Source organism: Peromyscus leucopus, chromosome 13, assembly GCF_004664715.2.
Source record: "Peromyscus leucopus breed LL Stock chromosome 13, UCI_PerLeu_2.1, whole genome shotgun sequence".
In the NCBI taxonomy this organism is placed as follows: Eukaryota; Metazoa; Chordata; class Mammalia; order Rodentia; family Cricetidae; genus Peromyscus; species Peromyscus leucopus.
The window spans coordinates 45,678,443-45,695,770 of NC_051074.1; the positions used below are offsets into that span (position 1 = coordinate 45,678,443).

Consider the following 17,328-nt stretch of genomic DNA (forward strand, 5'->3'; position numbering starts at 1 on the left):
ATGTATCTTATGCAATTTACATGTGAAAAGCTCCCAGGTAATATCTTAGTAATAGTAAACTTGCAAGCTTTCCTTTAAGATAAGGAACAAGACATAGATATTTATTTTTCAGGCTGTTATAAGGAAACATTTTAGATCAGGAAATGTATGAACTACAGAGATATTACTACTTGTATTTCTGGAGGGTTGGGAGTCTTCAGGTCAAAGAACTTACAGATTGAATTCTTGGAAATGTCTTCATACATGACACTTGTCTTCTAGCTATGTTTTCACATGGTACTGGGAGTGGACAAGTCCACTGGCCTTAAGGACACCTGTCCTGTGATGAAAGCAGAACCAGTTATTTCCCAGTGACTACCTCTTAGAATCACAACACTGCTGTTAAGTTTCAGTATAGGAAGTCTAAGGGGGCGTGGACATTGAATCTGTAGAACCCTGCTGCTTCCCAGTCAAGACTGGAATTCCTAGCCAAATAGGGAAAAGGACATACAAATGCAAAAAGAAGATGCTAAATAGGGTGTGCAGAAATGCTACGATCTCGTGGGAAAAACAGGTACCCTGAAAATTGTTAGAAATATGAAATCAGTTAACTTGCTGTATATAAAATCAATGTATAATACTGTTTATATACACTAATTCTAAACTGAAAATGCAATGAAGAATAAAAGTTCCTTTTACAGTAGCATGAAAACAAAGATAATTTAGGATTGACTTCAATAAAAGCAGTGAAAGATGTGTATACTAAAAGCTATAAAATATTGATAAAAACATCAAAGTAGACACAAATAAATGGAAAGATACTCTAATTATAGGCATTGTGGCAGATGCCTGTAATCCTATTCTTTAGTTCTTTCTCTGGAAACTAGTCATTTGTGTCCAGTTCATCTTGGAGAAAGATGCCAGGAGCATATAAATAGGAAGTGATAATCTCTTAAATGTTGGGAAAATTGGACAGACAACTACATACAGAATAATGGAATTGAATCCTTATGCCATTCCATATTCTTACATTAATTTAAAATGAATGAAGATGTTAAACTCCTAGGAGAAAGTAGAGAGAAGAAGCTTGATGCACAGTCTTGGCAAAGATTTTCTGGGTCTGGCCTTAAAACACAAGCAACAAATGCAAAAACAGACAAATAGGAGTGCATTAAATTGAAACCTGATGTACAACAAAAGAAACAATATAAACAGCTTATATTGGAGAAATCTATAAATCTATAAGGAAGAGAATATTTGCTAATCATACTAACAAGTTAATGGTCAAACTACATACTCAAGCCAGACAAACAGTAATAAGAAAACAATTAAAATTGATCAAACGACCCGAGTAGACTTTTCTCTAAAGAAGACATACAGATGGTCAACAGGTACTTCAAAACAAAGTAAATGCACTCAGCAGTACTACTTATCAGAAAAATACCCACTAAAACAACAGTGAGATACTGTCTTACATGTGTATGTTAGTGTGGTTAGGAGAAGGGTTACAAGTGCCAGAGGGAGTACAGAGTAAAGGAAAACTTCGCACATTGTTGATAATGTAAATTAGTACAGTCATTATGGAAAAAAGAAATTTCTTCAGGAAGCTCAAAATACAACTAACACCTATATTCCAGCAATCCTACTCTGGGCATTTATCCAAAGGGAATGAAATCAGTAAATTGAGTTCATTTCTGCATTACCATTTTCATATTCATCCACTATCAACTATGTAATAGAATATTATTCAGCCTTTTAAAAAAGTGAAATACATCACTTGTTAAGTAGTTGAACATAGAAGTCAATAATGGAAAATGAAAGCATAATCTCACTTAGAAGGAGACTCTAAAGAAGTCATAACCTAGAAGCCCAGAAGAACAGTGCTTACCAGAGCTGTCATAGGATGAAGTGGGAGAGGAGGAAGGAGGAGGAGGAGGAGGAGGAGGAGGAGGAGGAGGAGGAGGAGGAGGAGGAGGAGGAGGAGGAGGAGGAGGGCGAAAGAGACAGTCTTTCCATTCAGGAGAAGTAAGTCCTGGAGCTCTTTTGTCAGTATGCGGACTATTGGATGTAACATGACATTGTATGCTTGAAAGTCAATGAGAGTGGATGTTAAGTGTTGTTACAACTAAAGTGTGGGTGTGGCAAGGGGTGATTTCTAATGAGCCTCATTTAATCACCTCATATTGACTTGTAAGAAGACATCACACTCTATACAAAGAATCATGTATAATTTTTGTCAGTTTTCCCATAATAAATCTCATTAAAAAAATGGTTTTATGTTGTCATAGAAAAATCTAAGCCCTGCAGAAACTATTTTGATAAATGATTTTTTAATGAAAATACTGCCATTAAGTTTTTAAAACTAAATTTTTATTCTTAGAAAACAGCTAATGAACATTTATATGTACTTTCAGTGTAATAGTTCTTGGATTCCAGATGTGTACTTTTGATAACATCAATCCATTTTATCTTCTTTTGAGACAAGGTCTCATTATGTAGCCCTTGCTGGCCTGGTACTAGCTATGCAGACCAGGCTGGCCCTGAACTCAGAGATTGGACGCCTGTCTCTGTTTCCTGAGTGCTGGGAGTAAGGAATGTGCCACCATGCCTGGCTCCACATCACTGTTTCTAAAACTGGGATGTATATAAATATACATAAGTCATGAGTACAATTAATAGATTTCTCCAAATCATATTTCTGTTATTTATGGTGTCTTTAAATTGGTGTTGCATTGAGGAAGTACAGTAGTTGAATTTGCGCATGTAAAAATTTTTAAAGATTGTTTACAATGTTAACATTTATTGCTTTTAAAAATGATGTGTGAATTTTATGTATATTTGTTATATAGTAGAATGGTGTGAGTATGTGAAGTTTAATTTGGATTATTTCCAAACCACTTCAATCATGTTAATGTTTTTAAATATTCATGGTCAGACTTAGTCATAACTAAAGAGAAAGCCTTAGTGGCATATAAATATCTAAACAAAATGTTGAAAATTCTGTAGAAATACCCTCCTATAGCTCAGTTTATTGGCTTCAAATTTGCCCTATATTCCTGCTACATCAAAAGATCTCAGGTTGCAGATTCAGTTGAATACACTCTATTTTCCTTGTTACAAAACAAATTGAATAATGAAGTCTATCTCTAGATGATACTTTAAACATCATTAGTTAAGCTAGTCTCCATTGGAACTGAATGTCTTCAAGGACTTGCCTCAAAGGAAAAGCATGCTACAAACCTTTAAAGGATGGTATGGTTAATTTTAGGTACAAACATCAATGAAAACTATTTTTATAACAGTTATTGTTAAGGATCAGATTTTAAAGTTCCCTGGCACTTAAGTGTTTTCAATGTAAGTTTAGCTACTTTGCAGAATACAAGGCTATTTGGGAATGTATAACGTATTTCAGAAATGCCTCAACTTACTTTTGCTTAAGTTGCAGTCACCTTTTCTAAGTAACAAAGGTACTTCTATTTTGGCTTCTGTTTGTTTTGATTTTGCTGCTGCTGAGGTAGTTATAGTACTCTTTTATCCTCTTTTTAGAGCTGTAGTAGTGTTTGGAAGAACTACCAGTAGGTCTACCTAGGTAGTGCCTTAACAAAAGATAGGTTTCCTCTGAGCTGTTTTAAATTGGAAGTTCAGAACTTTTTTGTTGGATTTTAACTCCACTTTCCCTTCAGCTGGATCTTTAGGTAGTGTTCAGTCTACATAATTGTCTACTTTCTTGAACAAAAGAAGTATGTGTACATACATGTACACATACAGAATGCTTATTGAATTATTGATTTGTCCTTTGCAAGTATGCTTCAGTCTGCTTTACAAATTCATTATGCTTTTGTTTCTTATGTCTGTAGTTGTCAATATACGTAAGAATTGTATAAGAACAGTTAAGAATACTTAATATTTTTGGCTGTATATATTGTATATACTTATTGGATAGTTTTTCTTGTATTAGTTATAAGCTTTCTTTAATTTTAGACAAAAAGAGAGGAAATGTGGTAGTATTGTGTTCCCCAAAATATTGTACAAAAATATATACAGTCTCAAATTTCTTTCTATTAGCTGGATGATGGTGGTGCACACCTTTAATCCCAGCACTCAGGAGGCAGAGGCAGAGGCAGGCGGAGTTTGAGGCCAGTCTGGTCTATGCAGTGAGTTACAGGATATCCAGTGAAACCCTGTCTTGAAAAACAAAACAAAAATCAAACCAAACCATATTCTATTCAAGAGAAAAAGGGTGGTAGCAATAGTGTATATAAATATACACCCCAACTTCTTTCTCTCTTCCTTTGTGTTGAGAGGGTTTGAGAGAGGGAGAAGGAGGGTCGAACTAAATTTTCTGGGTGATGTGTGAGTTCTTTTAAAGTCAACTAGAAGCTTAGTTTAGGCAGTTTACATGGTTAGTTTTGCTGGCTAAACTAGGTTCTCGGTTAATTTAAATAATGCTTCACATTGTGCCACTCTTTCATTTATATTTGAAAACTCTTTAATACCCTCTCCCCTTAATTTTGTTTCTCATCAGAATTCCTAAAGTCCACATTTCTTTCCTTCTGTCTTTTTTTTTGTGTGTGTGTGCTTATGGGGGCAGAATCTTGCTGTGTAGCCCATGCTGGGCTTGGGTCCACTATCTTCCTGCCTACACACCCCTAAGTCCCAGGATTAGGGGCATGAGCCAGCATGTCTGGCAGACAGTGAACACATTAAGAACTTGTTAACGTTCTTATGGTATAAAGTATTGTTGAAGGAGATATTTATTAAGATGCATGCTAAGCTGTCATAGGAGGGGAACCTCCATATACATAGGATTTTTTTTCTCACTTAACAGTAATTAGGCATGCCCAGATTTTGCTGAGGATCTGTTAGCTTGAAATCTCCCTAAGATCCTGCACTGATTCATTAGCACTTCATCTTGTTTCCATACCCAACTAGTTTTAAGGAGCCACTCAATTAGATTTAAAGGCAAGGTCTAGCAAATGTACAAATTATCTTGGCTTACCTCTTATAGTCAGACTTTGAAACTTAGATTTCAAAGCATTTCAGATTGGAAAATAGAGTCTCCAGCTGTTCTGCTCAGGGCTCAGAGTTCTGTTACCAAAAAGTTGAATATGTTAGTGAGTATTTACAATCCCAGCATTCTGGATGTTGAGTATGAAGGATCATGAACCTGAGAGCAATTTGGGGCTAAAAAGTGAGTCTGAGATTAGCCTGAAGTACATGGTATGACTCTCTCTCAAAAACCACACACACACACACACACACACACACACACACACACACACACACACACACACAAGTAAGACAGAAAGAAAAATGACTAGATACTGGGAGAGGGACTGCATATGTGCTGTCTATTTGCTTATCTTTGGTTTTCCATAAAGTCATCTACCCCTTTCTTCTATGTAAAACATACCAATTCCTCAAAGATGACAAGCTAGAACCATAGAGTGGAGTAGAGTATTCCTCTATTATGTTCAGATGTGGCTCATCATCTTGTGATGAGCTACAATTTAGTGGACATATTTTATATCCCTCTTGACCTCCTGTTTCTTACATGATGCAGCAAGGACAGGAAAATCACAATAAAACTAACAGGAGAGCTGAGAAAAGGGTCAGTGGGTAAAGTGCTTGCTATGTAAGAATGAGGCTCTGAGTTTTGATCCCCAGCTCACATGTCAAAATCTGTGTGTAGCCTAGCTATAATACCAGTGCTGGGAGATGGAGGCAGGGAGATCCTAGGAGAGCTGGCCATTGAGTGGAGTTAATTGGCGAACTCCAGGTCAACCAATGAGAAGCCCTATCCCCCCAAATCAGGAGAGCACTCTAAGAAGATACCTGAGGTCTACACCTCTGGCTTCAACAGGTGCATCCAACATCATACACATAAAACTCTCATTGGTTAAGAAGAAAAATGTGGATATGTATGCACAATAGCTCCTGGTCTTTATAATACCAAGACTTGCTGTAGTAGTGAAGTAATGTCTTAGAGGAACCCTAATTTTGTTTTGTGAAGTAAGTCTTTTGTTTTTGTAGTATCTCACCTTTCTGGAAATGTATTCTCATTTCTTTTGTGATTATATGACTTTTATACCATTATTGGATGTTACACTACATTATTAACCCTGAATCCCCAGGATTAGTTTCTGTTAGTCTCATGGTAGCTTTTGCTAATAGAGTTCTCAATGTTTCAATTTTTTTTCCATCTAGTAAATTAGATACAAAACTACCAAAGTCAAATTTCTCCTTTGCTGGTAATTGAGCTTTGTTAATTTGCTGTTTCTTCAGACCATCCAACTCAACATCAATTTAATGAGTTGGTTTTTTTTGGTCAGGTTTACTATATACTTGCTTGAACAAAGCTTAAAAGCAAGATGAAGTTGGTGCAGTTAAATAAGCCAATAATTTAATAACCCACCAAAATAATTTTTTAGAGAAGGCTAACACTGAACAATCTTCTTTTTATAAGATGTTTGTGTGTTTGTATGACCAATTAAAAGATAGATGTATATGCATATATACACAAAGAAGAATAATTAACAGTAGACACACACCTTTAAATGACAGATGATGAGAGAAGAATATCTGTTGTGAACATACTTAAGGAAGACATAAAACAAGATAAACTGAAAATAAAATTACCACTGAACTTTGGGTATCCAAAATAGAAACCTATTTTTATCTTAGGAAGAAAATGGCTATTTAGATTTGTTCACTAAATAAAATACTGCTACCCTTCATTAGAGTATATGATTTCAGAAACCAATGGAATGATAAAGTGGAAATGCTGAAAAGAAACATCCAAGTAATGCTATCTGTTCAGTGAAGTGATTTTTTTTTAAACAGGGATAAATGACATTTCCAAATAAGTTAAAAACTGACAAAACTCAGTATAAATGTACTTTAAATCTTTTTTTTTTTTTTTTTTTTTGCACATCCCTGGATTAGAAATGTTCGAGAGAGAGGAGAGGAGGGGAGGGGAGAGGAGAGGAAGAGGAGAGAGGAGAAAGACTGAGAGACAGAGAGAGAGAAAGAGAGGAGAGGAGAGAGAAAGAGAAGAGAGAAAGAGAAAGAAAGAGAATTATCTTGTAGGCATGGCCACTGTGTCCATTCTGGGACTTTTCTGTCTTTACAGCATCTACTGCAGGTAACAGAGAAGCTGCCCAGCAGCATCTAATATAGCTGTTCTCACACTCTTTCTGGAATCAGTGATTCCCTTTTCTATCATGTTCACAGCATCTTCAAGCACAACATCCTAACTGGCTTCTAAAGGAACTTGACAGGATTTTCTCAAGTATCAAAGTTTCTTCAATACCTGTATTCTTAGCAATAGTCATTACAGGCATTAAGTGCTATTTCAATTCTACCACTGTCCTCATCTTTACGAATACACTGTCATGAGTCCAAGCAGAACTCTCCCCAGCCCCCAACAGTGCCGCCTTCTACAGCTGCTCTTACAAGACTGGGAGCATCTGTAACTCCTGTCATGTATTTCAACATCACTTGTCCTCCGAGCCATAGAATAGCCACTCTGGTAGTTCAGCCAGTCATTTATTTAGCTTTTCAACTTGAACGTTGTCACCAGTTCAAGATCTAGTTTCAGCCCCTCTTCTCCAAACACTGAGCCATCAGTAGCAATAGCCACATCTTTTTCTTTTTAAATTATTTTATTTTTGGAGATAACTAAATCATTTCCCTCTTTCCTTTCCTCCACTGAAACCCTACTCTATAACTGTCCCTGCTTTTCTTCAAAATCAGTCTCCTTTTTTCAATAATTGTTATTACATGCATGTATGTATATGTATATGTATGTGTATGTACTTATATGTTCCTAAATATAACCTGCTTAGTCTGTATAGTATTACTTGTATGTTTTTGGCTGACCAGTTGGTATTGGATAACCAATTAGTGTGTTCTTCCTGGGGAATATTACTTACCCTGCTTTCAGCATTCCTTAGTTGTCTGTAGTTCTTTGTGTAGGGTTGAGGCCTCGTGGTCTTTCCCCTGTCCACTTTGGCAAGTCTGTTGTTGTCATTGTTCAGCTTATGTTTAGGTAGTCTGCTGGTGAAACTTTATGGGTTTGGCTTCTGAAATTTAATAGACACCATCTCAAAACAAACTCCCTGATTTTTGTCTCTTACAATCTTTCCCATCCTTCTTCTTCAGTGTTCCCTGAACCTTAGGGGCAGGAGTTGTTTTGTAGATATATTCATTGGGAGTGGACTCTACTACGCAGTTTGATAGGTTGTGGTTTTCTGTACCGATGGCCATCTTTTTTAAAGAGAAGTTTCCTTGACAAGGGGTGAGGACAAATATTTAGAATGGAGTTAGGGATTATGATGGTGTAGTAAAGTGGTGGTTGTAACTTCTTCTCTAAGATCCATAATTTCCCTAGGCCTGAGTAGTTGGCTAGATTTTGAGCACTAGATATTATTTCCCTTTTGTTTAGTGGGTCTTAAGACAATTATATAGCTACTGGTTACTGCCTTGGTATGTGTGCCACTGCTACATCCGTAGGGTTATTGTGCCACGCTAGTCATTGTGATTCATGGGTGTCATAGCTGGGTAGCATTGTTGGTTGCTTCCCGCCTTTAGAAGCTTGCATGTTCTTTCAGGTACCAAAAAGCTAGTCCCCAGAGAGGAGAATAGGCACATCATTACGCTGGTGCTATTGTCTACAACCCTGGAGCTTTGCCTACTACAACCTGAAAAGCAATTTTTATCCCATTCAAAAGAGGTATACTTAGAATTTTTCCATCAGTGTCTTCAGTGATTAGAACCAAAGACTTCTGACGAGCATGGAAATATCAAGAGCAGGTACAATAGACTGGACACTAGAAGTTTCCTTTTCACCCAACAGAACATAGGCATCTTGGAAAAGCACATTTTCAACCTCTGGATATATTAAAAACACATTGGGAAATATATCCTTGATCAAATGTCATGTCTTCAATATAATTCATCATTGAAGGTTTTCTATCCTTCACTTTAATGATTCCTTTTTTTCCCCAAACTTTTGTCATCGAGTAAAAAATGATGTTTCCATTCCATTTGCAGAAATTGTGGCAACTTAAGAAATTTCTTCCCTGATTGTCACAGGTTTATATTGCTTTTTAAGATGGCCAGTTAATAGCATCAGCAGCCAGCATGGCACTTCTCCTGATTTTCACTGGATTGGCACCTTTGCTGATCTTGTCAAAGCCTTCCTGAGCAATAGAGTATTCCAAAACAGTAGCAATGGTGGTGCCATCCACAATCTCTTCATTTGTGTTACTGGCAAGGTCTTGATCAAATTTAATATTTTCATATTTACCCTTCAAATCTATTGCCTTTGCAATAGTGATGCCATCTTTTGTTATTTTGGGACCTCCCCAACTCCTGTTCAGTAATTATTGATCTTCACTTTATCACCATTGTAATGGCTACAGCATTGGCTAAAAGATGTTGTTGGTTGGTTGAACATGAAGAGTTGCATTTCTGCACAAAATTTTAAAATCTTTAACAGAAGCCTGAGTGAGTTGAGGAGCCAATGCCTGGGAAACTGGTCTCATCTGTGAAAGAATTGTGGGTAGTGGAAACATTTCTGCACTGTGTTGGTGAGAGAGCTACTGGTGAGACAGGTGGTCAGCCATGACTGAAAGACAGAAAATGGGCATTAAATATACTTTCATAAGATATTCAGGATAAGGAAAAATCATACTTGTTTTAAACTCATATCTATAGAAAAGAAAGACTTATTGGAAATGGTAAATATATGGATCTGGAATATGTAAACCACACATTTCCAAATAATATAGATGATAAAAATCAATAATATTAAATGCTTTTAGATGATACAAATCAATAATATGAAATGTTTTTAAGTGGGTGATATTACAAATTGCATACCTTGCGTCTTTATGTTGTTATTTTAATTCCATATATTACTGAAGTGATGCCAATAGGAATGTTTGGCTATAAATGTATGTGTAGGAAAGAATGGTATAAAATCTTTGGTCTGGGCCTGCTTAAAAACTCTAAAACTTATAGCAAATGAAATACAAAGCAAAAGGTGGTGGCGGGGGGTGGGGTGTGGAGAGTGGGGGGAAGAACCCTAGAAATCAAGGAATAATGAACCACAGATCTTTGTTCAAACTGAGTTGATAAACAATTCTAGGCTGATTAGGAAAAATGACCCAAAGCAAGAAAACCATCACTAAAGATATTACAGGTATTATTACAATAACCATGGACTATTATGAGTGATTATGTGCTAATCAATGAAAATGTCAGGACCAAATAGTTTGATGATTTGCAATAAAATTATCAAATATTACTAAAGAGAAAACATGATAGACATTTTATCATTTAGAAACACTTACTTGATAATTAACAATTTTTCCACATGGAATTTCAGGCCTAGATGTTTTCACTGATTGAAAATTTTGAAACAGATTTGCAAATAATCACAATTCTATAAAAACTCCTTGAAAGGATAAAGGAGGAAAAAAAATATTTCCCACTTCCTATGAGGTCAGCACTAGCTTGATTCTGACACTACACAAAAATGTAAGAAAGCAGCAAAAATATATCTGCTTTCACTCTAGCCAACAAAACATCCAAAGTAAATATCAAACAGAATGTGGCACAGTAGTCTAATCATGATCACACACATTATGAGAGGAAGGAAAATGATTAAACACTGAACATTTAAATAAAAATTAATGCCAAAAGTAATGTGACAAAATTCAATCCCACTTATAATGACAACATGTCAACTACATAGACCCTTTCTCAAGACAAACAAAACACATTCAGACCACTGTTCCATAAGCATACATACCTTAGGGCATCTCTCATTTGCCTATCTATGTATAGACTGGGAATGAAGTTTTCTAATAAGGTAAGTTTAATAAAAGAATTACACCAGTAAGATAGCCCAGTTGGATGTGGATATAGTATTTGCACAGGCATTAGTTATTAAAGAAAAGGACCACCTCAAAATCCTTTGGGAAGCAGAAGATGCATATGAGAAAAAATCTTCAGCAGGTGTTGGCAAACAAACCCATGAACCAAATCTGATTTAGTTCCTGTTTTGAAAGTAGTTATACTGGAACACAGCCATCCATGATGTGTATGGCCTATAGCTACTCTCATATTACAAAGGTAGAGCTGACTAGTTAGAGAGATCCTGTGGGCCACAAAGCCCAAAGTATTTACTATCTGATTCTTCACAGAAAAAGTTTATAACCTCTGGTCTAAAGGAAAATAATTTCAGAGAATAAGATTTTTCTAGGTGAGCAAATACCAGTTGAGAAGTTTGACCCAGTTCCTTTTTCTAGGACAAATCTTTCTTTTCCTTACATAGTCATTTCTTACAAGTAGATATTCTCTCTTGATATTTAGTCATCATCAATTTGCAATATTAGTGAGCTAACAAAACCTTGTGTTAAAGGAAAGATTAAATCATACATGTCTTTCTTTAGGTCTTGGTAGTCTAAGATGTAATACTGGAAAGCTTTTGCTTCAGTCACTTCATTTCAAAGCCAAAATCTAGACTGTAGGTTCAAGTCTAAAAGTGGTTAAGTGCACTTGCTGCTTTTGCAGAGGGCCTGGACTTGTTTCTCAGCACCCACCCACCTCAGTCCAGTTCTGGAGGCCCCTTGCTCTCTCTTGCTTGCTATGGAACTGGGCATGCACATGTTCTACATGCATATATGCAGGCGAACACCCCCAAATAAAATTTTAAGTTAAAACAACACCCAAGGGATATTGCAGCCAGAATTATTTTAACGTGTTATTTCCATCATCAAGTTAAGTGTTGACTCTAAGTAAGCAAGGATGGAAATTTAAGGCATAGACTATCTTTTGGGGGACGTACTGGTTTATCTGAGCCCAGTGGTGTCCACACTTAGATGTGTTTGCCTTGCTTTTTTATTAGAGACAGGAATACCACCAATAGTCACTAACTGGTGGTCTGTGGCTAGTTTTGCACTTCTCTGAGATGCAGCGAGCCGTTATTCTTAGGTTTAGCAGCCCAAACTTATACTAATTACATATGCCTCAAATTATACAGGTTCTCTAATATATGTTATCTATGTTCTGATTGGTCTACACTATAGTTATATCATTGGTTATATTTGTTGTATATATAAGCCATATTTTGACTTTAAATGCAAGAGTTGTCATTCTTCGAAAAAAGTCAGCCATGTACTTATTTGTTACATGTTTACAACTTAATATTTTTAAGAAAAACATTTTTCAGCAAGGAAGTACGTTGGATGAATAAAACTTTAGTCCCTTCACATCTAGCAAACAGGCTTTTAATCACTCATAGTAAAGTGTAGGATAAATTATCCATTGTAAAACATGCATTCCACACACCATAAGGCTTTAGTGTGATTTGGTTCATTTACATTTAATCTAGTACTGCAATGTCACTTAGTGTAATTTGACAGAATTTGTAAACATAAAAATGTGTGGGACACTAACTTCAGTTACAGTAACTTTACCAGAAATTTAATATGAAGAAATGAAAACTTTTCCTCTTTTGTATCTGATCATTTGTCATCAATTTTATAACCAGGTCAAAGTGAGTGTTTAATAGAGAAATTTCTAACTGAAGCAAAATGTAATAGAAGAATTTGAAAAAAATCCTTTGTTTTCTTTATGGTCTCTTCCATAAAGAACTCCCCTAATTCCATTGGTTTTCAATGAACTTTGCATCTTACTTATTGTCTCTGTTTCTCAGTCCAAACAGTTTTCAGATTGTTTCAGTCAGAATAGGTTATATTTAGTAACAAGTTAGGATCATAATCTCAGTGCTTGAACACAGTGGAAATCTACTGTGACTTATGCATTGAGCTCTCCTCCTACTCTCTAGAATGGTTTTAGAGCTATACTGTCTACACCAGTGGATTTGAAGGTCCTCAGGTGTATAAAACGATGGTCAGTTTTCCTGTTGGTCAGTAGTAGGCACATGGCTCCAACCTAAGTACAAAGAAGGCTGGACTATATAGGGGTAGCACTGAGGTATTTGGAGACAGTCTGTTCCCCAGTCAGTTACATCTTGCTTGTTTCTTGTCATGTCTCACTATAACACTTTAGTAGTCACATTGCTTGGGAAAATAATTAATATCACCTGTGCAAATTGTGTATGGTATGGCTCTTGCCTTACTCTCCAAACTTCATTATTGGCATTTATTATTACTAAATATTTTCTATATTAAGCTAATTTTAAATAGGCACTCTCACTTTGTTCATATTTATGAAAGTGTGATTTTTTAAAAAATACAAAATTTGCAATGTAATAATGTCAAGAGAAATCCTGCTGCATAAGGTATTTTCATTCATAGTACAGGCAACTAAAATCTTTTAGAAATAGCCTTTTAGAAATACTGATATAAAATCCTATTATACTTATTAAATACTGTGTAGCAAAGTTACAATAGCCTTGTTTATCTGACAGAAAATTGTTTCTTTAATATGTTTTCTGGCTGAGTTCATATGAATATTCTATTATAAAGTTTATTATTACTGTTTTCAAGACAGGGTCTCACTATGTAGCTCTGGCTGTCTTAAAACTCACTATATAGACCAGGCTGCCCTTGAGCTCACAGAGTTCAACCCGCCTCTGCCTCCTGAGTGTTGGGATTAAAGGCATGTGTTACCACAGCTGGCCTTTTTGGTTTTTGTCTTTCATTTTGGTTTCCATTATATATTTTCTAATCTTTAGCTTTTGGAACAGTTTTGGGTTCACAGAAAAACTGAGTAAATACCAGAGTTCCTGTGTACTCTCTGTTCCCCCAAATATACTTAGAATCAACATCCATACCAATTACTATTACTGATGAACCTATATTGATATGTTATTATAACCTGTAATTATCATTATGGTTGATTGTGGGGTAGTCTATGATTTTGATAATAAATTCATCTTAGGTACTTATTTTTTTTTAAAAAAATAAAGGTTCATATGTTTTTCTATTACATAGTTATTAGTTCCAAGTTATACCTTCATGTTTTTGGTGATATTTTTTTCGTTGGTAGTCTATATCTATTCATTTTCCCTTTCCCTGTTCTCTTCCCCTCCATCTCTTCCTCCTTCCCTCTTCCCCACTTTTCATCCTCCCCTCATACCATGTATGATTCCAGTTATTTATTTTTCTAGTTGATGTGGTTATAGTATTTTCATGAAATCATTTGCAATCTAAAATTACAGGTTCAAAGAATGCCCTGCCAAAAGATAGAGAAACTAAGAGGCTTCAACCTTTATTTCAAAACATGTATGAAAGTAGAGCTCCTTATAAACTCTTTGTGTTCTCTGTACTGTAAAGCAAAGTCATTGGGTTTTCCACAAGATATCTTAATAAACATCTAAAGACCCATGTCTTTGAGATAATTATTTGCAATGTAAGTCTGGTCATGGTGGCACATGCCTTCAGTCCAACATTTGGGAGGCAGAGGCAGTTAGATTTCTGTGCATTTGAGGCCAGTCTGGGCCACAAAGCTCGTTCCAGGACAGCCCAGGCTATGTAGTGGAATACTATTAGAAAAAAAGAAAAGAAAGAAAGAAAGAAAAGCAAAAGAGAAAGAAATGTAGTAGAGAATTCATATTTTTGTATATTATTGTCAATGCCTTTAAGTATTAGGTAGTCAATAGTGATACTTATATTGCACCAAGTAAAAATTACATAGTTAAGTACATTACAGTTTATTAAGTGAATTTAGGTATAGTTCAAATGGATTGTCCAATACTTGGCATCTACTCTTACATGCAAAATTGTTTTTTAAAATTCTTCTTTTATACATTTCATCCTAACCATAGCCTCCCCTCCCTCCTCTCCTCCCAACCTGTCCCCTCACCTCCCCTCTGCCCTAGATCTACTCCTCTACTGGTTCCCTTCAGAAAAGAGCAGGCCTCCCAGGAACATCAACTGAACATAGCGTAACAAGTTACAATAAGACTGGGCACAAACCCTCAGATCAAGGCTGAGCAAGGCAATCCAGTAAGAGGAAAAGGATTCCAGAGTAGGCAAAAGAGTTAGAGACACCCCCATATCCTCAGGTGGGAGTCCCACAAGAACACCAAGCACACAACCAGAACACATGCAGAGGACATAAACTTCATGATTGTCGCATCAGCCTCTGTCAACCCTATGAGGCCTGCTTAGTTGATTCTGCCAGCCATGCTCTCCTGTGTCTTTGATTCCTCTGGCTCTTACAATTCTTCCTTCCTCCCCCTCTTCAACGGTGCTCCCCAGAACTACACTTAATGATTGACTGTGGGTCTCTGCATCTGCTCCCTGAATCAGTTGCTGGATGAAACTCCTCTGATGACCATTGAGCTAGGCACTGATCCTATGAGTATAGCAGAATACCATTAGGAATCCTTTCATTGACTTTTTTCTTTTTCTTTTTGCCAGTCCTGTTTGGTTCTGTCCTAGGTCTCTGGTCCTGATATCCAGGTAGTGTCAGGCATGGGCTCTTGTGGTGTGGCCCTCAAGTTGGATCAGTCATTGGTTGGCCACTCCTACAAGTTCTGAGCCACCATTATTCCAGCACATCTTGCAGGCAGAACAAATTGTAGATTGAATTTCTGTGGTGGGTTTGTTGTCCCGGTCCCACCACTGGAAGCCTTGCCCGGTTATAGAAGGCCAGTTCAGGCTCAGTACCCTTATTTTACAGGATGTTGGAATTATCATTTTTGTTTTATTTTTACTTTGGCTCAGCCCCATGTAAGCCCTTAGCATTAATGACATATTAAATTACAGAAGGATTATCTACTGTTAGGTACATAATATTGCCTAAAGTCAAGTACTTGTGTAGTTGAATGGTGAGGAATCAAGTTACCTTCTTTGATAAGAAGTCAGCCTGTCATCTCTGATGCAGTGTAGATATTTGTAGAAATGGGATTTCATGAAAGCCATCAGGGAAGTTGTGAGCACTCTGAAGAGCTGACTGACTTTGGGCTGTGACTAACAGTGTTTGCTTTGTCCACAGTAACTCTAGTACTGAATGGAGGTGGCTTGTAGACAGAGCGCAAGTCGGCAGCCGATGGACTTGGCTTCAAGCTCAGATTTCAGAGCTAGAATACAAAATCCAGCAACTAACCGATATTCACAGGCATATTCGTGCCTCCAAGGTATTCTCAGTGTTCTATTTTTGTTAAATTTGTTACCTGTATAATCTCTCCCCATTTCTGCATACAAAATAATTTTTAAGTTTCATAAAAGTAGCTAGTTTAAAATATTCATACATTAATTTCTTAAAATTGATGCTACTTTTGTAAAGCCTTTAGATATATTAACTAAGTTCCGGTTGATAAAAATAGTATACATTTTTTTTCAAAAATTTTATTATGGTCATATATATGTATATCACAATTTGCCATCTTACTCATTTTATGTAAACAATTTCATAGTATTAAGTATTTTAATAGTATTAGGCATCCATTTCCTTAACTCTTCTCATCTTTTAAAACTGAAAATTCTGGGGCTGGAGAGATGGCTCAGCGGTTAAGAGCACTGGCTGCTCTTCCAAAGATCCTGAGTTCAATTCCCAGCAACCACATGGTGGCTCACAACCATCTGTAATGAGATCTGGCACGCAGACAGAACACTGTATACATAATAAATAAATAAATCTTAAAAAAAAAAACCTGAAAATTCTATACCTATTAAACAGTGACTGTCTAGTTTTCCTTCTCCCTAACCTTAATAACCATGTCTATTTTCAAGTATCTCATGTATGTGGAAACATAATAGTTACCTTTTTATGACTGGCTTATTTTATAGCCTACTGTCCTCCCATTTTATGCACATTGTAGTATAAATTTGCATCTTTCCTTTTCAAAAGCTGAATAATTGTATATTTATCACATTTTGTTTATCCAGTGATAGACTTAAGTTGTTCCGCATTTTAACTGTTGTGAGTATGCTATTAATAGAGTGCAGAAAGTTTCTCTTCAGGGCACTCTTTTCAGTAGAACATGGTGTGTGCCTTTAATCCCAGCACTTGGGGAAGGGAGGCAAGTGGATTTCTTTGAGTTTAAGGTCTCCTTGCCTACATAGTGAGTTCCAAGTCAGCCAGGGCTCCATAGTGAGAGCCTTTCTCAGAAACAACCAAACACAAAAACACAGCACTCTTTCGATTATTTTAGCTATACATCTAGAAATGGAATTGCAGGACTGCATGGTAATTCAAGTGTTAATTTTTAATGAACTGTATTATACAGTTGTTCCAATTATTCCAAGTTGTAACCAATATTCTGCTTTTTTACTTTTTTTAAAAAATGATAATACTGGATGTAAGGTGATATCTCTTGAGTTTTGATTTATACTTCCCTAATATTAATATTTATGATGTTAAGCA

At 36.2% G+C, this 17,328-nt stretch overlaps 1 protein-coding gene and 1 pseudogene across 5 annotated transcripts in view; one reads left to right on the top strand and one right to left on the bottom strand.

The window, feature by feature from the left end:
- Positions 1-17,328, top strand: part of Kansl1l (KAT8 regulatory NSL complex subunit 1 like) — a 94,039-nt gene that overhangs the window by 24,283 nt on the left and 52,428 nt on the right. For all 5 annotated transcript variants that reach the window (XM_028870057.2, XM_028870059.2, XM_028870060.2 and 2 more), the window contains exon 3: positions 15,958-16,099. In XM_028870057.2, the coding sequence (XP_028725890.1) occupies positions 15,958-16,099 (142 nt within the window). The remainder of the gene's footprint in view (positions 1-15,957; positions 16,100-17,328) is intronic.
- LOC119088905 lies at positions 5,342-13,551 on the bottom strand (annotated as a pseudogene).